Source organism: Accipiter gentilis, chromosome Z (assembly GCF_929443795.1).
Source record: "Accipiter gentilis chromosome Z, bAccGen1.1, whole genome shotgun sequence".
NCBI lineage: Eukaryota > Metazoa > Chordata > Aves > Accipitriformes > Accipitridae > Astur > Astur gentilis.
This window is the reverse complement of record NC_064919.1, coordinates 50,576,941-50,599,733: the sequence shown is the minus strand read 5'-3', so window position 1 is coordinate 50,599,733 and position 22,793 is coordinate 50,576,941. Positions and strand designations below refer to the sequence as shown.

Below are 22,793 nucleotides of genomic sequence, written 5' to 3'. Positions count from 1 at the left end.
AGATGACAGACATAATTCTTTGAAGTGCTTCTGTAATTCCTGAACCTCAAATTAAATTGTTGAAAGTTGGGTCCTGAGTAACTGTGGATATGGGTCTCATATACAGTTGTTTACTGCTCATCTGATCTACTAGAAAGCAGACAGCAAGTTACTCTTGGAGACAATCTTAATGCTAATACTTCCTCCTTCAATATGCCTTCAGTTTACTTCTTTGAAAGCTGCTGTCACGAGCTAATGTGAATCTCACACTTGTGAATGCTGCTATGGGCCTGTTTGCTATTCTCATTATAACTATGTTTTGAAGTTTTAAACTGACCTCTGCTAAGTTTGAGCATGCATTTCAATTTATTTTGCCAAGATATGTCCTGCAAGTTTTGACATGGCCCATCCACTAAGTCTATAAACTATGAGGTAAAACTTGAGAAGGAAAACTGATGAAGTTGGAGGAGTTTACAAAAGAAAAGAAGAATCGGAATAAGCAGGTGTTTTGCACAAAAAAACCAACCCTGTACCTGATGTATGTAAGCCTGCAGCAGCTGAACAGCTGAGTTGCATAATCCTCTGTTTTTTTAAAGAGATTGGTAGTATTATTCTCTTTCCCCTCTGGGTACTGCTCTGAAAGGTCTTTCTTAAAGGCCTTCTTTCATGGAGTTCAATTTTTTTTTTGGCAGTGCATATGTGCTGGGGATTAGCCTTTTGCAGTTTATGGTTCATGCATTAAAATGACTTAACAGCTACGAAATTATTTATCTCTCCCCAGAGATCTCAAAGTGCTTTACTGAACTTAAACTGAGTTAAATACAGCAACTTCTGAGACGGAAGGCAGCAGCTGTTTAACATCATGAGGTGCTTTGGGATGAGAAGCAAAATCTACTCTTTTCAATTAAAATCTCTGTAAGGAATTGTACAGATAATTACATGAATAAAATTTGGCCAGCACCCTAAGATGAATACTATGATATTTATGAGATGCACAAGAGGCTCTTTCAGAGCTATAAATGGCTGGGATATAATCCTGTTCAGGAGAGGTAACTTTGGCCTGCTGCAACAAAGAAGTACAATCTGAGCATTACTTGCTGCAAGTCAAATTGTTGTCAGTCCTGCACAGTAGATAGTTGCTCTCTACTTACCTTATAGCCATGTGTTGTTCCCTGGTTTAGCTTTGGTACAAAGGAGGTTAAACAGTTGGCACAGTTACCTTGTTGCAAGTTCAGACTTCCATTTCCTTTTCTCCAGCTCTAAGACTGAAGAACAGAAAAACAGTGTCACTTGTGAATCCTTCTGCATGAGGCTAGTGTCATGCACTGTGTGTAGGAGAGACAGTTCTACTACATGCTCCTCTTCTGGCCTTGTGGACCTGCTTGTAGCCCTGATGGGATCATAGCATGCTGTGTAAGCTCGCATAAATAATGATCAGATACTTATGTTGAGAAGAATAGCTACATTTGTGTGGAAGATCAGGAGTTTGACCTACATAAAACCAGAAGGACTTCCAAACTTTAGCTGTGTTTGTTTAATTTAGCATCAATGAAGAATCTTTCAGAGAGGGAATAAACATCTGAAAGTATAAATTGAAAATGTCATGGCTTTTTTATCGTGCTGGCACATTGCTCCTTGTGCACATTGCTACAGTGAATTTGATCAAACACTGGTTAACAGAATTAAATACTTTTTTTCAGGTACTTGCCTATTCTGTGGCCTGTTCCTGTGTCTCTGCTTTCAGTGTTGGAATCATAGAAGCAGCTGAGGCTGAGGAGGCCATGAATAAGCTACGGACCTTAGTGGAAAATAATCAGCAGGTCATAATTCAGTGTTTGGGCTTTGCTTCAGTTCTGTTTTTCTCTTACCTATTTAATATTGGATACTGCTTTACCCAGACTGTAACTTCAAGAAAATGATATTGACCTACTTTCAGCATTAACTAACACTGAGCATGTTGTGCATACCGTGCAATTACCAAGACTACCACTTGATCCATTGATGCTCTGTCTGTGGGTGTATAGCAATTACCAGACAGTAAAATAAAAACAGATTTTATATGTTTCATTGCATTTAGAAGGGAAGTTGATACTTTTGAGTTCTTCATGTCTTTAGTCCCTGCATGCTGCCAATTTTTGTCTCTTTTATAACATGTTTCTTTAGATTCTTTTAATTGGTAGGAAAATACATCTACTGTGCTCTTCTAAATTTTTGCTTTCCCTTAGCCTCCAGGCAGTGCATCGTAACCACAGCCACAGCTTCCTCCAAGTGTCTGTTTCATCCCTAGCATCCTTAGGTTACCCTCTAAAAATGCGAAAAATAATTTCCATATTTCAATGCATGTCCTTTTTTTATTACATGCTTGCCAGAAAAAAAGGGGGAAAAAAATTTAAAAGGCAACCATTTTGAATCAAGCCTGCTTTTACAGTAATCAACTGTTTAGAATGTTTAACTGGAAAATAGGAAGTCAAAACAAACTACTTTTGCTAAGTATTTTATCTTCATATCTGCTTCAAGTCTGCTCTAAATTAAAAGCTCCAGAGCAATCTATGTGCCAAAGATCAATATTTAATCTCAGAAAATCCTATGTCACTTGACATGAGAAAATACTTGAAATAAGAAAGCATCCAGTATTTTAGACAAAGACATTACCTGTAATTATTGGGAAATAATAAATATTTCAGTAATGTTTCAATAATAAATATTAAAAAGAATACAGAACCCTTTGGAAGATCTGGTTTTTAATGTGTCTCTTTCACCTTACAGACCCATGGTTTTGCTTTAGCTCTAGGCGCAATAGTACATGGATTGTCAGCTTGTGGTCATGGGAAAGCTGAAGACCTGAGTAACAGACTAATGCCAACCTGGATAAAAATTGTGCTTGCAGAGGTAAAGGAGTTTGAATTCATATCCTGTTTTTTTGCAGGGGGGGAGGAGGGATGGATTTTAAATGAATGGTGGGGACATAATTTTCCTTGCTTCTGCAGGAGCGATGCTAGTAAAAGTTAGAACTATCTGAACATGCTGTTTGATTGACATTTGGAAACAAAAATATGTCTTTGGGCTGTTTGCTAAAGGAGAAAAAAAGTTTCTTTTCTGCTTGGATGATTTATGGGAAATGCTTATCTCAATGACATCCTAATTTAGACATCTTTACTAATTGGAACAATATCCAAGGATAAAATCTAGGTTATTAAATGAAGATGCCTTGTGAAATTAGGTGCTCCTTATCAAAATTAGACTCACAGAATGGTGATTATAGTGCCTCGGTTGTTATTATAATTTTAATTTATCTCATTGTAACAAAAATTTTGTGTTTGAAATCAAACTGTAAACTTGCATATTAAGATTGCAGCTGAAGGTAAATATCATTAAAGAAACTGTTTCAGAGTTGAATTGCCCTGGCATATTTTGTGGAATACAGCATGCTAGAAGAAAGTGATTTGTCAGGGAGAAATGCATGATGATTTCAGATTGGGGGCGAGGCAGGGGAAGTTCCATTTAAAGCTTTCATTCACCAAGAGAGGGATGAATAATGATCCAGCATGCTGGAGTCTGACCTGAAAAGGTTGTTGGGATGAGAGCTGTACAAGTGATAGCAGTCACGGTTTTTAAGTCGGAAGAAACATGTGGTTTGTCCTACAGGAGTGATGTGTGACGGCATTGACTCACTGATCCTGAATTACGCTTCTAGGGTTCTCCAACAATGCACCGTCTGGCTGCTGTCAGTGGGCTGGTTGCACTGGTGGGCTCTGAAGGAGGCATGATAGAGGTGAGAACATGAAAGCAAGTGGTACCTTTATCGCTTCTAGAAATTTGGCTAGAAGGCAAGATGGAATGACATCCTCTGCGTCCTTACAACAGTGGTTATATATATATACCAGGGCATCCCATTTATGCAATAGTGAGTCATGTTGGATATGAACCAGGCGGGATGAAATTACAATGTGTAACATGGGGTTTGTTCCATTTTCCCTTCATATGGCCCATGTGCAGTGCTATTGGGGAAAAGTTTACAGCCACGTAGGCTTTCTCTTTTTGTCCTCCACTCTCCCACAAAAAGGCATGTGTGCAAATGTAATCTGTCTTTTCAGTACGTGTTCTCTGTTTTGTTGTTTCTTTTGTTCCCTTATAAAATCCACATAATTTTTTTTTCTTTGGCAGCTGAAATCTGAGAGCATTCAGTCCTCTCAGTTTCAAAGTAAGCTGAATGAAGTCATCAGAACCCTTACACAGGTAAGAAGGTAGCCTCTGTTCCCTGCTTTGGATAATGCACTAGGGTACCATGACATCTTGCACAAACAGGCCAAATCTGTTTAAAGAAACTGCATAATGTCTGTGTCCAGCCTAAGTGAGACAATGCAGGGAAAATTGTCTAACTAGTGGTTTATTGTCTCAACAGATAATCAGTTTTTCAGGGCAGGTTGGCCTTCAGACAAATGCAGCTGGACTTTTGGGACGCCTTCATATGTCCTGTTTGTCTTCTACCCAAAACAGGGCATCCGGTAAGATGCTTTATTATTGCTGCTTAAACAACATATGGAAGTAGCACCTAACTAAAAAGGCAGCAACAAACACATTAGACAATACAGGCTAGGCGTTGCAGCCCTATTAAATGACATGACAGCCTTTGAATTGGAGACCTCATGGTCCTGTGTGCCAGACTTAAAGGTTGGAACATGAAGCAGGAATCAGTGGCTGCATAGGATCCCCCCATCTGCTTTTACTTGCAGTATCAAAGTAAGGTTCTAAGTTTTTCTGGTCAAACTTGTATATTGCTTCTGTCTTTATTCTTTTATAGAATAAATTGTAAAGGAGTTTTACACTTCATATGGCACATGTGTTTGACATCTACATTATCCACTCCATGCCCTCATAACTGATTAATCTACTCTTTGTTTTAGCACTTCCCACTGTATAAAATAGCCAACACTTAAAAACTGATTAATAACAAGAGCAATCTGACTTTTGAAAAGTGGTTTTCTAGAACAGATCTTCTCTGGTTAGCTGAAGTCAAAAACTAGTGTTCTGTGCCCTTTCAGTGTAACAGCACAGAAATTCATATTCTGTCGATATATCATTACCTTCTGGTGTTGTTTCAATATCGTTGGTAAAATAAAAGCAGGATTACACCATTGATGAAATACCAATGGTAGGAGGGAACTAACGAAGTGGAAGCTGTTCACTTCAGTGTGAACCAAGCTGGGAACCAATAATATGAAGTGTAGATAAACTTCCTCATCACAGAAAAAAAGATTCTTGGAGTTTCTGCTTTTGTATAATCTTGGCACTTGTGCCTGCGGTTAGATAGATATGGAATGTCTCTGTTGTATTAAGCCTACTAAGCTTTTGAAGCTCTCCCTTTTTGTCGTGGTTTAACACCAGCCAGCAACTTAAGCAATATGCAGCCGCTCTATCACTCCCCCCCTCAGCTGGACAGGGGAGAGAAAATATAACAAAAGCCTCATGGGTCGAGATAAGGACAGGGAGAGATCACTTACCAATCATGTCATGGGCAAAACAGACTCAACTTGGGAAAAATTAACTTAATTTATTGCCAATCAACCAGAGTAGGGTAATGAGAAATAAAACCAAATCTTAAAACACCTTCCTCCAACCCCTCCCTCTTCCCAGGCACAACTTCACTCCAGGATTCTCTACCTACCTCCCACCCCACCCCAGCGGCACAGGGGGACAGGGAATGGGGGTTGGGGTCAGTTCATTGCACGTTGTCTCTGCTGCTCCTTCCTCCTCAGGGGGAGGACTCCTTATTCTTCACCTGCTCCAGCGTGGGGTCTGTCCCACAGGAGGCAGTTCTATGTCGCAGCAACTTTTTTTTTTCCTTCTTAAATATGTTATCCCAGAGGCTCTACCACTGTTGCTGATTGGCTTGGCCATGCCCAGTGGTGCGTCCATCTTGGTGCCAGCTGGCATTGGCTGTATCAGACATAGGGGAAGCTTCTAGCAGCTTCTCACAGGAGCCGCCCCTGTCCCTCCCTGTCCCCCGCTACCAAAACCTTGGCACACAAACCCAATACACTTTTAAAGCCTGACTTGCAGTGGCTGATACATTTTAAGAAAGTTCTTATTCCTGGCTTTTCAGTTGGTCAATGAATTTGTTTTTTTAGACCTGGCGCCTCTCACCAACACAAATGTTTAGCTTGCCTTAGAAGTGGAAAAGCAAATACATCTATCAATTACTTTGTGGTCTAAAGGCTTTGAGTCATCTACAGAATTAGTTAGCTCAAACATAGCTCAGTTTGGCCTTTGAATTTATATGGGAGCTGGAGGTTATAATTTCTGCTGGCATGTTTTAGTATATAAACTGTCCTTTTGTCTTCACAGTTCCTCCAGATTTTAGCTACTTGCCTGAAACCAGCTTTATCAGGGCAGCCATTGACTTTGCCATTGAAAGTGGAAAGAAAGGTAAGAAGGGGTCAAACTACAGTATCCCTCTGGGAAATTTGTTATGACTATAAAAGGTGACCTTAATAACCTGCTTTTATTTGCTAAGAGAACTTTTCTAAATACTAATTTGAAATTCACTAGTGTGGGATATTTAATCTATAAACAAGAAATTAATAACACTCAAAAAGAATTGTGTAGTTAGGGCTTTCGTTTTCTCCACTGAATTTTTATGACTTTTTAAACCTTTCCCCTTCCCTGTGTGTCTGTGAGATGATGTGTCTTCCCTGTGGGAATGAAAGTCAAATCACTTTAAGTGTTAGCATGTATCCTCAGGAATACTCCATAATCAGACAGAATTTATGCTGCCCCTTATTTCAGTGATCCCAGGTTAAGATTTTCTGTAACAGAGTGGTGTTCAAATGGGTTACTGCAATGTGTGATAAATGCAAAGGAACCTGAAGAAAGTATGCTCTTACATGACAAGTGCTAGTAAAAGAGAAATGCCTTGGAGTACAGTCTTAAGGAAGATAAAGCAAAGCAGATTATTCCTCTGTGGAGCAAAGTGAGCTCACTGCTGTTCTATGAAGCAGGCTTTGCTTTCAGTGGAGGTAAAAATTGCCCATGCCTTGCCTCCAGGAAGACTTTCACTGACTTAACTCCCTGTGTTTAAGGAGCACAGTATGTATCAAAGGCTAGCACCTGTCTGACAATTTTTGTGGCCTACAGGATGGAGAAGAACAGTGTCAGAAAACTTTGCTGTTCTCCTACTAACAAATGCAAAAATACTACCCTATTAGATGAATATCTGTTATTAAGTCATAAATTGGTTCAAGGAGAAGGAACCTGAAAGCTTCTATTTATCAGTAACAAAAAGTGTTTTTTGATAGGACATTAATGTTAAAAATACAACTGTTGATTACAAACAAGAGATAGCTAATTCTCAGATACAAAAAAAAACCCAAATAGTAATTCTATAATGCTTTTCAGTTCTTCCCTACAGATTGGTCTTCAGTGCAGTGTTCACATTTTTTTCCTGAGCTGTTTAGCCAAATGTGTGTGTATAAAACTCAGACTCTGATTGAATCTTCTGTTATAGGCCCTGAATCTGTCCCAGCTGAGCTGGTGAAAGTAGCACTGGCACCCATTGCATTAGTTGGAGAAAGCCATCAGTATCCACCTGTAAACTGGGCATCCATTCTTTCTCCTTTGATGAGGCTAAACTTTGGTAAGGTTAATAGTTTACTATTAAGTCTTTTGTACTTGTCACAGGACTTCTTTACTAACACAGCTTTCAAAAACTTTAGAGCCTACTTCAGGGCTTGAAGTTATTGCAGGGATTGAAGTGTTTACTATGCTTTCAAGACCAACTTTTTAATGTTTGCAAACATATATTTGTGATCACGGTGTGGACACAGTTTGTTTTAACTCAGTAAAAAACTAGAGAAGATCAGAGCTGAGAAGTTGGGAGCAGTATTGGAAGTTACCTAAACCACTGGTGAAATTGGACCAAATTTTTCATTTGAACTATTTACAGTAAGAAGAGCCCATCATGAAACTCAACTAATTGTATCTTATTTTCAGTATCCACTAAATGCTGGTCCAATGCCTGTGTCAGAGGCTGCAGGCAGCTTTATCACAAGTTTGAACTGTTCCATAGTTAATCTAGCTATCACTAGTCTGAAATACACTTTCTACTAAATTACACTGGGTGACAGAGAAAAGCATATCCCTTTTTCTATCATGATCCTGATTTTGTCAGTGTTTCTAAGAGCATTTTTCTTCATGCTATAGAGTAGCTTTGATCCTGAAGTATTGTGTTGAACAGCTTGTATAATATTTTTCTACTCAGGATATCTGTCGGTGCCTGTTTTGGTTGGTATAAGTGTCTGAGTTTCAAACTCATTTCCTTAAGAAAACCCAACAAACTACTGTGCAACGTTCTGTATTCCCTTGTTTGATTCCACTGAGTTTTGTTTCTCCTGATATATGTAACCGTTATTACTGGCCTTGCAGATTCTTTTACAACTGGGTTGGGCAAGTGCTGTTGCGTTTAAATCGCTGTGCTGTACAGCCCAGAATATGGAAGGTTGTTCTTATTTCTTTCTGGTGTTTATTTTACTTATACAGAGTGCTTGTATAAGCACTAAAAATGTAAGTAATTAATGTCCTATGAGGAACAACTACTTGCTAGATACAGAAAGATTTTGGCTACATATTAAACATTTTTGCTTATACTTTAGCTGCAATTTCTGTTTTACTTGGTATTCTTGCAATTGATTGTAAAGTCTTTTGTAAGAATAAGTGAAAGAATTTCCTATACTGAGCTCTGCTGATGCAAATTGGCATGCAACCTTATGAATAGCTGAAACTTGTTAAATGTATGGGGGATTTTTTTATTCCTGTTTTTCATTTAGGAGTATTACTTTTGTCAATCAGGGGAATTCCAGAGGAAACAGTACATCAGTTTTGTGGCTAAGTGTTATTGACTTCAGACAGCATCATAGTCTACATTTTTATACATAATTTCTCTTGACTGTCCCTCTGTAGTGTTGTGGAAGTTGCACACCCTTCTCTAGATTATATTTACATGCAGAAATAGGTCTTGCTGTGTGCTAATGAGCAATAGTCATGTTGTGCTAGAAAGTATAATGCAGAACAGTTGTATTATGACCTAATAGTTACAGAATCATAGAGTGGTTTGGGTTGGAAGGGACTTTAAAGATCATCTAGTTCCAACTCCCCTGCTATGGGCAGGCACACTTTCCACTAGACCAGGTTGCTCAAAGCCCCATCCAGTCTGGCTTTGAACTCTTCCAGGGATGGGGCATCCACAACTTCTCTGGGCAACCTGTTCCAGAGCCTCAACACCCTCACAGGAAAGAAGTGCTTCCTAATATCTAATCTAAAACTTCCCTCTTTCAGTTTAAAACCATTACCCCTCATCCTATCATTACACTTCCTGATAAAAGAGTCCATCCCCATCTTCCCTGTAGTCCCCCTTTAGGTACTAGAAGGCTGGTATAAGGTCTCCCCGGAGCCTTCTCTTCTCCAGGCTGAACAAGCCCAACTCTCTCAGCCTGTCCTCGTAGGGGAGGTGCTCCAGACCCCTGATCATCTTCGTGGCCCTCCTCTGGACCCACTCGAGCAGGCCCATGTCCTTCTTATGTTGGGAGGCCCCAGAGCTGGACGTAGTACTCCAGGTGGGGTCTCACGAGAACAGAGTAGAGGGGAAGAATCATGTCCCTCAACCTGGCACTCTTAACATGCTTTTTCTGGAACAGCTATGTCATGAATATTATGAAAATTAGGGTATGTACTCAGTTCTCTCGGATTCCCTAGGTCATTGTTATCCATGTCTGAGAATTCATGATTGTTTTTATGAACCTTAAATGTTTCACGAATTCTACTGTGAAGATTTGTTCGTCTGTAAACATATTGAAGATAACAGATTGCTTTCCCATTTTACAAGGTTCATTGCAGTTGTTGCTGAGCAGAAACCATATAACATAATTGAAGTTGTGCCTGTTTGTTATTCAGTAGTGCTCTGAAGTGAACAGTCATAATGTGTCTTAGCAGTCCAAGCTAGCGAGAGAGAATTTTTTGATTGTTTACCAAAGTATCTTGTTACAATTCCACCCTTTCCAAGTTTTGCAGATGACTTCTCATATAAGATACTTTATTTTGAAGAGCCTTATACTAGATTCTTAAATCTTTGCTTTGTTGATGCACTAATATTAGTGAACTTTATAAAGTCATGTTATATAGATTGCCACTTTCATTACTGAAAGAACTTTTTAACTTGCAAAGCACCTATTTAAGGTTTATACTGACATTTAACAGTAATGTATCTTCTGTCTAATGGGTTAGATGCTAGTATACTTAAAATTGTTTGTCTTTATGTTGCTGTAGCAAGCATGAACTGTATAGAAGCCATGCCATTGCTCAGAGTACCTCTTTCACATATTTATGACAAGTTATTCTATTAAGAAACAGGCTGTACCAGTCATTAAGGGGATTTTAAAGGGAAACCAATAAGGATTCCATAACCATCATAACCTCTATGCACAGTAAGGTCTTCCCAGGTGTTAACCTGGAGAATGCTGCAACCAAGCATCCACAGCAGTAACAGTGAATAACCTCTGTTCTGTGACATATTATATGAACATGGAAGAGTAGAAACATGTGAACAAATGCTAATTACTCCTACATTTAGCAGGAAGGAATATTGTCTCATTTCTCCTTCTGTAGATTTAATCTTCTCTTTATTTGGCAAGGAGTTCTTTAATTCTTACTTTTCTTACCATTCCCACATTTTTATTCTTGAGTGAATTGAAATGAACTTGGACAAATCCTGAGATTTCTTGCTGAAAGTGCATGAATGGGATGAGGAGACTTCAAACATGTATGTGCTTAAAAGATTTAAGCAGCAGCTCTAGAAAAGCAAATTTTAATGTAGTGCTCTAGTAGAACAATAACACTCCTTTATTTTATGAGTTGAGAACAAATTTAAAGAGATAATAACTTCTTCATAACTTCCATTTGTTTTCTTCTGCTTTAGGCGATGAGGTAAAACATCTCTGCCTTCAACTGGCTGTGACACAGGCCCAGTCATCTCAAAATGCAGCAATCCTTTTGGGGATGTGGGTGGCACCTCCCCTTGTCTACAGTCTCAGTGTACGTATGTCAGAAAATCTGTGGGACCTCAGCACCTCTTTCTTTCCTGTAGGATTCCTCAGTTATGATATTTAGGATGTCTCACCAGAAAAGGATTACTGGGTTCAGAATCCCATAGAAATATTGTTTAGTGAATATTTATAGTGAGAGAAAGGCTATTCTGGCGCCTTGAAATTCAAGGCAAACTTAAGATCTGCTACATTGGTTTTACTTAGATTGCTTAAGATCTTTTTCCTCTCCCTCATTTCATGCTATAGCTCTGACAACCTAGAGATGTAAGAAGGCATGGCATGTAGGGAGAAAAAAAAGTATCTTTTATTATACCAGCTGATAGTCTTAGAAAAAAGTCCAATGTATCTGTCCAAAAGCTTGCCTGCTTCTTCTAGCAGTGTCTCTTGATCTAGTAAAATGTGTTACTTCTTGAAAGCCTTGCCTTAATTCTGTAGAGAGTCAATAGACTAACCTATAGTATAATCAAATTTGGGCTTATCCTTCCCTACAGTGCAGTTCTTACAGAGGTACAACATGGACTCCGCGATACAGTATATAAAACTCCCTGAATCCCACAGTGCACTTGACTGTGCTGTTCTGTCAATTTATACAAGTTGAGGAACACGTTCATGACAATTCCCATAAAATCCAGTGTGGATTTCTGTGATCTCCTTTTCCAGTTCTTTTAAAGGGTATTTTTGTCTTGTAGTTTTTAATTCATTCATCTTCACAGATATGCAAACACTTGGTGGCAATTTTAAGATACATAATTAATAAGGTACCAAAAAAAAGAAAGATTTTATTTCTGAACACCAGTTTCTCACTGCAGTGGGGATTTGAGGTCACAAAATGAGCTTAGCCACAGAGTGTGTGAGCTTTGGATCCTTCAAGGTAATTATTTGTTCTTTCTCACTAGGCAGCAATATTAATGGTGCTAGGAGTACCATACTTCTGTCCTTGGCTGTCTAGTTAGTCAGTATGCTTTATGTAGGAATGCAGTGGGCACCATATAGGGAAATCACAATTGTCCTGCCAGTACAGAGACATGATATCTAGGGTTCATCAAAAGAAAGTTCCTCAATTTTTAAGGAAAATAGAATGTTGGCAAGTTTGAACTCTTCTTAATTCAAGCAATTCTTCAAAAGAGGGAAGAAGAATTGAGAAGTATTTATGACTTTGTGTACTTTTTTTAAGTGGTGTTTGAGCCACTTTTTTATAAATTCATCCTTTATAACAATACTTGAAGGCCAGTGAAGAGCTAGAACCTGAAACTAAGCAGAATTTTTTGCTTTTCAGATGAAAACCCAGAAATACCTTTTCACGTCCCTGCCTCTGTGGATGAAACATGTTGCAGAAGACAAACTACAGTCTTTTACAGAAGTGTTTCTGATACAACAATTCGAAGTGAAGAACCGCACCAAAAAACCAGAAATTTGCCAGTGTGTTTTACAGGGGCTCATGCAGGCAATGAAACTTCCAAACCCTGCCCAGTACTGCTGGAGCTTTCTGTGTCAGGCTGTGGAGAAAATATTTGAGCTTCTACCAAATGAGGTTCAGGTAAGGAGTAAGTATGAGGTGTATGAATATTGTAACTGGGTATTTTTAACTGATGGTAAGTCCCATCTTTTTGCACTGACCCATCAGATTTGAAACATGAAGTAGATGTGAAATTTTTAGTGATAGTAGTTAAGATGCCTGCATAATTTCAATTTAAGTTACTTTCGGATATTCTTTACCATATGACTAAGTTGTGAAACCAGTTTAATGTGCACTTTTCCCTCATAAATTATTTGGTAATGGAAAAATACAGTATTAGTACTGAAATAAATATTATTAAAACAGAAGCAGAGAACAATCAGAAGGGTTTGGGTATTTTCCTCACAGAGGATTAAGCTTCTCACAGTGATTTAAAGAAACTATCTAGCTACAGAAAATATCTCCAAGGAAGGGCACTTTTCCATTGAAAATAACACAAATTCTTTGAAAGTTTTCAGACACCATTATTCCTTAATAATTAAGTACATTGAAGTCCCCAACAAATAAAGACTTTCTAAAATAGAATAAATAAAATGAGGCTAGAGACTAGATAAAATATTCATCATGATCACTAAGGAAGTTCCTGGACTTACCAATTTAATGATGAAGAAACCTGGATGTATACATCTAAATATGCATTTACTTTTCTATTTCCAGAGAGGTGAACTGGAGATGTATATTGATGTAGCAAAATGTATCTCAGAAATGGCTGATTCAGAGATTGATCACATTTTCCAGATCTCTAAGGTAATGGTGTTTTACTCCTGGTGTTTTATCACTAAATCATGTGAAACAAGCATGCCTTAACATTTTTCTTGTCACCAGCATGTTTTAGCTCATTGAGAGCACTGTTTTATCTGCCATGCAAGTAAGAGTGTTCTGGCTCTAATTTTCAGGCAGCAGAGAGAAGCAAAAGCGGCAAGAGCCCATATCCAAAACTTTCTCAAGGGAACTGAAATACTGCTGATTTGACCTGGGAGCTTTGAACTGGAGAGTTTAAGTAACTTGGTCAAGGTCAGGCAGGGCTCTCCTAGCAGAACAGGAATGGTGTTAGATCCTCTGAAGCCAAGGCCAATGATGCAAATGGCAGACCATAGTCCTCTTTCGTTAACATAATCACCATAAATGCAGCCCAGTGACTAGCTGTGCTTGAACTGGTGGATCCTTGCTTCAGTTAAAAATGTGAAATACTTTGGCTGAACAACCTTCCATTCTTGACTTAATATGCTAAGTTTGCATTCACACTCAGAATGTTTCCTGGTGGACAAGATGGCTAGGGATGACAATGAAATAGAAAAGCTTTCAGCTTCTAGCTCACCAATGGAATCAATCAGCAGTGGAATTTTTAGCAGCTGTGGAAGGAATTGATGGTTTCAGATCAGGTTGTTACAAACAAACACCCATGACATAAAACCATGTTGTTCTGTTTACTGGCAGATTTGCTAGAGAATCATGCATTTAAACAGGTTAGAGAAACAGAACTGTCATTTCCTTATATCTTTGAGGTCTTATTTCCACACTGGAAAACACCATTTAGAAAACCCTCTTTGTCACTACGGTGACTCTGTCTTGCAAGAAGACATGAGTCTCCAGAACTGTCAAGCTGGCTCATTTCAATTTAAAGGGGAATGTAAAATTTAAAGTATGAAACAGTCAAACAGTACTGAGTTGCACTTTGCTGGACTATTTAGAAACATGTAAAATTAAAGTAATATCTACAGTCTTCTGTTTCATAATTGTATTGAAGAAAAATTAGCCTGCTAGATAATCAAAGAATTTTTCCCCTTTTTTTATAAAGAGGAATGCAGCTTCTACTGTTCCCACAAGAAAGGTACATTTTAATTTAACATTGGTTTTAATTGCATTTGCAGAACAATATAGAGAAGGCCACATTCACGAAAGTGTATTTAATTTCTCAAGGCAGACTGCCTCTGATGAACTTGAATGCCGTGATTGATACTGTGGCAGGATATCACCAGAAAGAAAGTATTTTATGGATGCTCTTGCATGGTTTCTATCATGCTCGTATTGTGAACCATGAAAACACAGGTAAGGTCAGGCTTAAAGAAGAATCAACAACAAAGTCAACAGATATCAATGGATCTACACTAATTCTTTTAAACTAATTTTAAGATGGTTTAACCCACGTGTTTTGAAATTTCTCCATATTAGAAACTACTCAATCTTCAGAATTTTTCTGCTCTTCAAATACTTGTATCAAACATGGCTTTTATGTTTTTCTCCAATTCTTTATGTTTCTGTGGATCAGCTGTAAGTCATTATCTCAGCCAGGTGGTTTGCAGACCAGACTTTTGACTAGATCTGTGTTTCCTAGTCTTTTTCGGCTTTCAGTGTACAGTAGCATTAGCATTGGAAATGTACATAGCACGTCAGAGACCAGTAATTGTGCAACCTTCAGATCTAATATCTGATATATCAGTGTGTGAGACAGTATATAGGGGCGTGTTCCCTTGAGATTGGTTGAACCAAGGAGATAGCTTGCTTTTCTGAACTTCTTGCACTGAGTTAACCCAGGAAACAAATTGCCCTTCCACCTCCTTATAACCATACCAGATAGTTATCTGGTTGGTTAATGAGTTGGGCTGTCTCAGCTAAGGATCTGATAAAGCACTGGAGCTGATGCCAGAGAAGGAGCAGAATCACACAGGAGATAAAGGAGGAAGAAACAAGAACAGAGGGAGGCAAGAAGGAGGTCCCTCATTTTCATGGCAGAAGCATCTTTGGCTGCCTGTGTTCACAGAACAACTTCAAAGCATTACATTGCTAGATGCCTTAGTTGCCAGCTGTGTTTGAAAAACTTCAAATAGTAGTCAGTTTTGAATGAGTGAAGTGAGGTTCCTTTGGGTAAAAGAGGAGGCAACATGAAAGAGGGCACATGTAAAGAGTACAAGGAAGTGGTAGTGTATGGAGTGATATGGTCTCAAAGGTGAAGATGGTTATTAGTTTGTAGGAGGTAGAACAAATTTTGGACAGCAGAATCTGTGTCAATGAAGTATGTTCCATCCTTGGGTTGAGGGCTGATTTTATTTGCATGCCTTAACTGTATTTTACTGATCCTCTCTGCACTGCAGGAGGATTTTCGCAGCACTCCCCACATTCCTGCCCAATGTACAGTGACATCAGTGCTAGACTTAGATGAAGTACCGGGGCAAAAACTTAAGGGAGGCTGCCATAACGTGAAATAATTCTAGCTCAGCATTCCTTTTTCTGTGTGTCCGGTGTGTTGCCTGCATTTTAAGCAAAGTTTTTGTACAGTTTAAGTGCCCATATGCCTTCTGTCAGTAGCAACCATGAATCAAACGTGATAGTGGTATTGGTGATCATTGTTCTTCCACAGTCAGTGCTTTGTTGTTATAGTGATTCCCTATGCTTGTTTTTTAATGAAAAATGGTGCATTCTAGTGTTTTATGTGAGTCAATGTTCTTGTTCTTCTAGGAGTGCTGAAAAGAATGGAGTGGCTGCTAGACTTGATGGGCTACATCAGAAATCTAGCATACCAGTCAACACCCTTAGAAAATGTCAATCTTAAAGAGGTACATGCTGTGAAAGTACTTTGCAGCTTTCAGGAAAAAAAGGAGTTTTCGGTGTATTTCATATTCTTCCTCAGCAATAAGTATTATTCCCCATGTTTTTATGTTTTAGAATATTGTCATCTTGTCTCCACAGAGAAATTCTTGTTGATTTTTGTGAATGTATGTGTATTTAAAACTCTTACTTTAAAATAACCATGACATTTAAATTATGATAGAAGCTAAAGGCAACTAAAGGAAATCATTGCTTTGAATTTACTGTATTTAGAACAATTAAAGCAAAAATTTGAATTCACCAATAGAACTGTCTATGCAGGTCAAAACTATGCAGCTGCTGTTTCTAAGAGGGTTTGGACAGTTTTAGGGAACTAATTTTGTTCATTGTTACTCTGTTCAGCTGCTTAAGTCTTCTGGTTGAGGACATAAAATAAGCTGCTGCTTAGATCAGAAAGGCATTCATTACATTGCGGTGTATTTCCCAACCATTTGCAGCACCACAAGGGTGACCATCTCTAATTTCCCTCAACAGTCAGCTTGCTGTAAAGAAGTTATTTCCTCGTTTTAAATGAAATGTGGGTCAGCCTTAATCTAAAGGATGATTTTAGAAGAGTGTGGTTTTGCTTTTCTTTCTGTAGATATTTTAGTTTGATTTGGAGTTTAGAAAAAGGCTTATGCTGCTTCAAAGCATAAGAGAATATTAAGAACTTTTTAGTTCTTGCATTTTGAATGTTAGCTGAATTTTCAGATGATTGTATTGAAGAGCAAACCACCATCTGGATTTTTGGCTTGGGTTTTTTTTTTATTGGGGTTTTCTTCCTCTTCTGTATTATTCATTTAATAAAGTGCATTTTTGCCTTTTTCCTGTTTAGTGCATAGATTTTCTTCTGTGGCTGTTTGCAGCTTCTGTGGTGGCCTGGGCTGACCATGGCACACCATTACTGCTTGGCCTTAGTGCTAACTGGCCACCATGGAAGCACCAAATGATATTACCAGAATTATCTGAGAATCACATTGGCAAGCACCCCACTGACAAGCTTGCTGTGCAAGAGACTCTCACTCTCCTTCCAAGCAGCATTTCCCTTTTGCTGGCTAAAGAGGTTTGGAAAGAACAAACACAGAAGGTAAAATTGCATGTAGCGGTAAGCATTTTCCAACAGTCAGAAAGCACCCCTTTTTTAGTAGTTAGCTAAAGTCTTAGGCAGAACAGTTATTTCCTCTATATCTATTGCATCTGACTTGTGAGCTTGTTCTTTATTTGCGATCAGATATGACTTGTCTCAAAAGACTGAATGTGGTTTCTCAAGTAAAATGTGAGAGTTGCAAAGAACAAAAAACATTCCAATTTTGGGAGTCAAACTCTTAAGAGGGTACAGGTGAGAGAGGAGAGTTGGCAGCTGCTGGTACCAAGTCAGTCTTTTGAACACTGAAAGACAGATCCTCTGCAGTTGGACATCACCACAGTGGCAATTTAGAGAATCAAAGATCTTCTGTGCAGTTTGTAGTGTGTGTCATTTATTTTCAAATAGAAGTTGAAGATACGTGTGGAAAATTGTGCCAAATCTGGCAAGCCTGCTGTAGATTGCTTGTGTTTGAGATACATAGAAATATTGTTATAAACCTATAGATTACTAATTACCTGGTTTGTGCAAACCAGAATCCGTTAAGGACTGGCTCCTGTACATTCCAGTGCCCAGAGTTACCACTGAAGTCAGAATTCAGAATGTTGGAGGAATGCATGTTAATATGCCTAATTAGGCTTTAAGGAAGAATTTGAGACTATACCCTGAAAATCATCCTGATAAGTTTGAAATACCACATTGTCCTCCAGACACCCTGCACTGCCAGAAAAACAGTGAAGAATGAGAGAGGTCAAAAGAGGGACAAAGGCAGTAAGAGTTCTGAAGGATTTGCAGTAGAACGTTTGGACAAGAGACCCATAAGAAGGGATCATATTAATAGGTTAAAGGCATGAACAGTCAAGACGGAGGGTAACTATTTACTGTGCCTTCTTCATTACAAAGAATTATTGCTGAGGTAATGAGAATGAACAAAGGGAATTTCAGATCCAGCTGTGGGAGAAATTACACTGACAGTGAGATGTACTCTAGGGCATTTGGATAGTTTGGGCAGAAGCTTCATTGGCCACTGCCTCTGATTAGGTAACTATGAGTTTAGTAGCAAACAGAGGTTGCCTGTCAAACTGAAAAGAATTTGTGGTGTTCTGATACAGAGGCTCTTTTAATTCAGATTTTCCTTTATATTTCAATCTTTAGTTTATTGACTGGCTGATCAATATGATGGAAAGTCCTAAGGAAGCATTATCAGAATCTTCCATGGACCTGCTGAAAGGTAGGATATTTTATATTGGGTCCTTATTTTTCCATAAGTTATCAGTACAGATCAAAATCCAGTTGTTAAAAGGAGTGAGATGAATCTATACTATTAGCATATATGAGACCTATATTTTGTATTCAAGGAAACCTTCACAGATAAGTTAACATTTGTGTCTGTAACACCTTCTTATATTCGCTGTCTCATCTGCTGATGCTTAGAATGTACTACTGAAAATCCAAAGAACCTAAAGGTACATCTGGTCCTACAAGCATATTTCAGTGATAGAGCTAACTGTTTTTGAAGTTACCCTTAAAAATAAAATGCAACATGCTATTTGGAAACACTCCAGTGCTAGAATAGAAATCACATAACAATTTATTCAGGTGCAACTGAAGACTGAACTGTGGGGAAGGCTTAGGAGACAGGAAGTGACAGCCTAGTAGAGTGGTCTGACAAGAAAGGATAGAGAAATGAGGGTTGCTGAAAAGACGTATGAAAAGAAAGATGGGAAGTACATGAATTACAGTAATGGCATGTGGCCCTAGCCTGCACTCCATTGCTCACCTAGAGATGTGAGATTGTGAATATAATCTGTGCAAGTCATTTTAAGAGGCCACCGCAAATACTCTTAAGGGAAGTGAGTGTGCTTGTGCTTCTTTCCATTAACACAAGGCACCTCCTTTGAATCACCTGATTTGTTGGACCTAAACATGGCTTCTTTAAATCCGGTTATAAGTTATTTGCTTTACTAGGATAATTAGCCCTGTTTTGAGGGTCTGCAGTCTTTAGTCACTCTCTGATAAATTTCAGAATTCCCCTGTTGTGTCTGCTAATCTCCACCAGAAACAATGCTAAGGGTTGTTGGAGACTCGTCTGTAAAAAGTCATGAAAAGAGTCAGTAAAAGGAGCACTGAATCTATACCTGTGTTAGTAAAATGACATGGGAGAATACTGTCACATCTTTTCCAGTTTGGACTGCACAGATTAATGTCATTTGTCCTTGTCTTCACAGTTACACTTCTGGCCTTGAGATCTCTCGCAGAGTTCAAGAAGAAGGCAGTGTGGACTAAAGCATATGGGTGGTAGCTGCATACTGTATCTTGTCAAGTGAAGGAAACTGTTCATACCTGAAAGCATAATATTACAACTCGGGCATCAAGAAGACCAATTTCAAAGAGATTTCCTATCAGAAGGTTTTGGATTTTTTTTTTTTTTTCATCCTTTTACCTCCTCCCAAAGACTCATAAGATGAAAAACAGTGTTTTGTTTTTCACTGATGAGGTGTTGTTCTTTTACAAACTATGTAGCATGGTTTGGGCTGTACTGAATCTAAATGAGAAACACACATTCAGTGGTTTGTTGAGTTGTTTCAGTGACACCTGGAAGCCTCGAAAGCTGGAGTGGAATATTTCTTTTAACTCATGGAAGCTTTGTAGGAGTGAGTAAAAAAAAAAAAACAACTTGTAAAATTTGTTTGGATGTAGCCTATTTACTAAAGTATGTTTTAGTGTAACAGACTTCCGAATGAGCATTACTTTTTTAACTGATAACCCTTTTTTAGTAATAACATGATGCTCTTGCGCAGTAGTGAGAACACATTAAAGGTATATAATGTGAGCAGGGTTTCTGAAAGAGGTGGTATGCTTGTCAATTTTGCAACACCTTTATCAAAATCATTGAAATAAGTCAACGATCCTAATGGCTGCTATGTCCCCAGCTCCAGGATGGTTTCAGTTTTCCTTCCACTTCTAAATGTTCTTGTCTCCTTTATCTTTCTTTGCACATAAGCAGAGTTTTTCTCTGCCTCTAGGCAAAAAGGACAGGCAACACAGCAACTCTTTTCCACCTTTGCCATCCTTAATAGATTAGCCCCTGCCATTTTCCTTATTTAATACTCTTTCTGAAGGAATAGAGAACTTTTCCACTTTGCAGTCTGGCTAAGACAGACTTTAAAAGGGGGTTTGTATTTAGCAATCCTCCTCACGAGAGTAGACAAAATAACTGAATATAATTGCTTGAGCACTGGTCCGTAATGTCTTCCAAAGCAGTACTAGTGAGAACATTGTTGATTTTGACCACCTTGCATGAAATGTTATCGCCCTACATCTAGAAGCCACACCCTATTGCAGGAATTCTCTTAATTTCAGGACTGATAACATCTCCCCTGCAGAAGAAATTCTCCTCTGACTTCTTTATGGGCTTTTCTCACGTAACAGGTTACAGTGAGCTTCCCACAGCGATTAGACATTTCTTCAGTGATTAGGTGTGTGGAGGATTAATGCAGTACTTGTTTGTATTTCCAAAATAGTGTATAATAATGGTAATTTCATGCTCTGTATGCAGCTGTATACTGAGAAGACAGTCTAAAGGTGAATGTACAGAAGGATTCACTGAAAGTGGTTGTCACTGAGTCAGTATCTCAGTGCATGACATTTCCACTTGTGTGCACTTCTAAGTAACCTCTAACAAAGCCAAATATGTTGCATTTAATGGTGCCATCTCTAGTGTACTGTTTCAAACTAACTTACACCTTTACTCATCTGAGTTTGCATATGTATTAGCATTTTAATTCAGATTAAAAGTTTGCCTTTTTTTAAAGGGAATCTCTGGGTAATGCCCACATGCTGTGTTTTAGTTTGCATAGTAGCGCAGTGAATTAAACTATACTGATATACAGTAGAAAAGGTAAGCCAAGGGATGGCATAGCACTGCTTGAGGGTGGCAATGCTAACACATCTCCAGGGAGCATTGGTTTAGGAGCATATCTGAAATGGTTGTACACTAGTGCATGCAGTATGAGAAACAAACAGTATGAACTGGAAGTGTTGGTCAATTCCTAGAGCTATGATGTCACTGGTATTAGTGAGACTTGGTGGAATGAATCTCAAGACTAGAGTGCTGGATGCAGGGCTATAGGCAGTTCAGGAGGGATAAGCAGGGCAGGCAAGGTGGAGGAGTTCTGCTATACATAAGGGAGAGGTTTGACTGTACAGCCCTTACAGTTAGGGATGATGTGGTTGAGACCCTTTGGGTGAGGATGGAAAACAAAGCAGATGTTGTTGTGGGTGTCTACTATTGTTCACTGAGCCAGGATGATAGCACTGATGATTTATTCTATGGGCAATTAGGAGAAATCTCTGGATTGGTAGCCCTTTGGGAGATTTCAACTTCCCAGACATCAACTGGGAATACCAGACTGTGACAAGCAAGTCTGGGGAATTCCAGAAGTATGTTGAAGATAATTTCTTGTCACATGCACTCAGTGAGCCAACTAGGAAAGATGCCCTCTTAGACTTGTTGTTTTTGAATAGAGGACTCGTGGGAGATGTGATGGTAGGTGGCTGTCTTGGCCACAGTGATCATGAAATGGTTGAGTTTAAATTTTTTGGCGTAATGAGAAAAAAGGCCAGCAGAGTTGCTACCCTGGATTTCAAGAGAGCAAACTTAAAGCTGCTCAGCGAGCTAGGTAGCACTGTGCCCTTGGAATCTGATTTTGAGGGCTTAGGGATCCATGAGTGCTGGTCAGTTTTTAAGAACCACATTTTAGAAGCACAGGAGCAGTCAATCCCATTGTGCCAAAAGTCAAGCAAGCGGGGCAGAAAACTAGCTTGGCTGAACAGGGAACTCCTCTCAGACCTTAGGCAGAAAAGAAATTGTATGATCTCCAGAAACAAGGTCAGGCTTCACAGGAAGAGTACAGAGCTGTGGTTCACATGTGTAGGGAGAAAACACAGAAGGCCTAAGTTCAACTAGAGTTGAAACTGGCCAGTGTTGGGTCAGATAAGAAAAATAATTTTTTGCGTACGTTAACAGTAAGAAGAGGTCTAAAGAAGGTATTGGACCAATACTTGGTGAAGATAGTCACCTGACAGATAGAGATGAAGAAAAGGCAGAGGCCTCCAGTGCTTTTTTTTTTTGCCTCAGTCTTTAGTAATACCCATAGACCTTGGGCTGCCTGGTTCTCTTGAGTTGGAGGACATGTAGGAGCAGTGACTCTCCTTTTGTGGACACTGAGATTGTAAATGGCCACTTGCATCAGCTGAATCTTTGTAAGTCCCTGGGGCCTGACGGGATTCATCCCAGAGTACTGAACGAGCTAGTAGATGTTACAGCAGGACCCCTCTCAATCATTTACCAGAGGTCTTGGGAGTCTGGGGAGGTCCCTGCTGACTGGAAGCTAGCCAGTATTATTCTAATTTACCAGAAGGGCATGAGGGAAGACCCAGGGAACTACAGAACTCTTAGTCTAACCTGCAGACAGGGAGATCGTTTACCATTTACTGTCACAAAACAGACTTGACTTGGGGAAGAGTAATTTAT

The 22,793-nt window shown here is 39.0% G+C and overlaps 1 protein-coding gene and 1 long non-coding RNA gene across 5 annotated transcripts in view; one reads left to right on the top strand and one right to left on the bottom strand.

Annotated features, from left to right (window-relative positions):
• LOC126036598 (uncharacterized) overlaps positions 1–19,472 on the bottom strand; it is a 46,513-nt gene extending 27,041 nt beyond the window's left edge. For 2 of the 4 annotated variants that reach the window (XR_007505187.1, XR_007505189.1), the window contains exon 1: positions 1,131–1,391. This is a non-coding gene — a long non-coding RNA (uncharacterized LOC126036598). Of the gene's footprint in view, positions 1–1,130; positions 1,392–3,539; positions 3,662–19,395 lie in introns of those variants that run through there. The other 2 variants (XR_007505190.1, XR_007505188.1) reach the window with 2 other exon arrangements.
• FOCAD (focadhesin) overlaps positions 1–22,790 on the top strand; it is a 127,047-nt gene extending 104,257 nt beyond the window's left edge. The window contains exons 33-47 of the mRNA XM_049796559.1: positions 1,680–1,799; positions 2,746–2,868; positions 3,674–3,751; positions 4,144–4,215; positions 4,382–4,484; positions 6,325–6,405; positions 7,484–7,612; positions 10,946–11,061; positions 12,349–12,609; positions 13,246–13,335; positions 14,460–14,637; positions 16,045–16,142; positions 17,009–17,260; positions 18,413–18,488; positions 19,486–22,790. Of these exons, the coding sequence (XP_049652516.1) occupies positions 1,680–1,799; positions 2,746–2,868; positions 3,674–3,751; positions 4,144–4,215; positions 4,382–4,484; positions 6,325–6,405; positions 7,484–7,612; positions 10,946–11,061; positions 12,349–12,609; positions 13,246–13,335; positions 14,460–14,637; positions 16,045–16,142; positions 17,009–17,260; positions 18,413–18,488; positions 19,486–19,559 (1,851 nt within the window). The 3' untranslated portion in view covers positions 19,560–22,790. The remainder of the gene's footprint in view (positions 1–1,679; positions 1,800–2,745; positions 2,869–3,673; positions 3,752–4,143; positions 4,216–4,381; positions 4,485–6,324; positions 6,406–7,483; positions 7,613–10,945; positions 11,062–12,348; positions 12,610–13,245; positions 13,336–14,459; positions 14,638–16,044; positions 16,143–17,008; positions 17,261–18,412; positions 18,489–19,485) is intronic.
• The last annotated feature ends 3 nt before the right edge of the window (positions 22,791–22,793 follow it).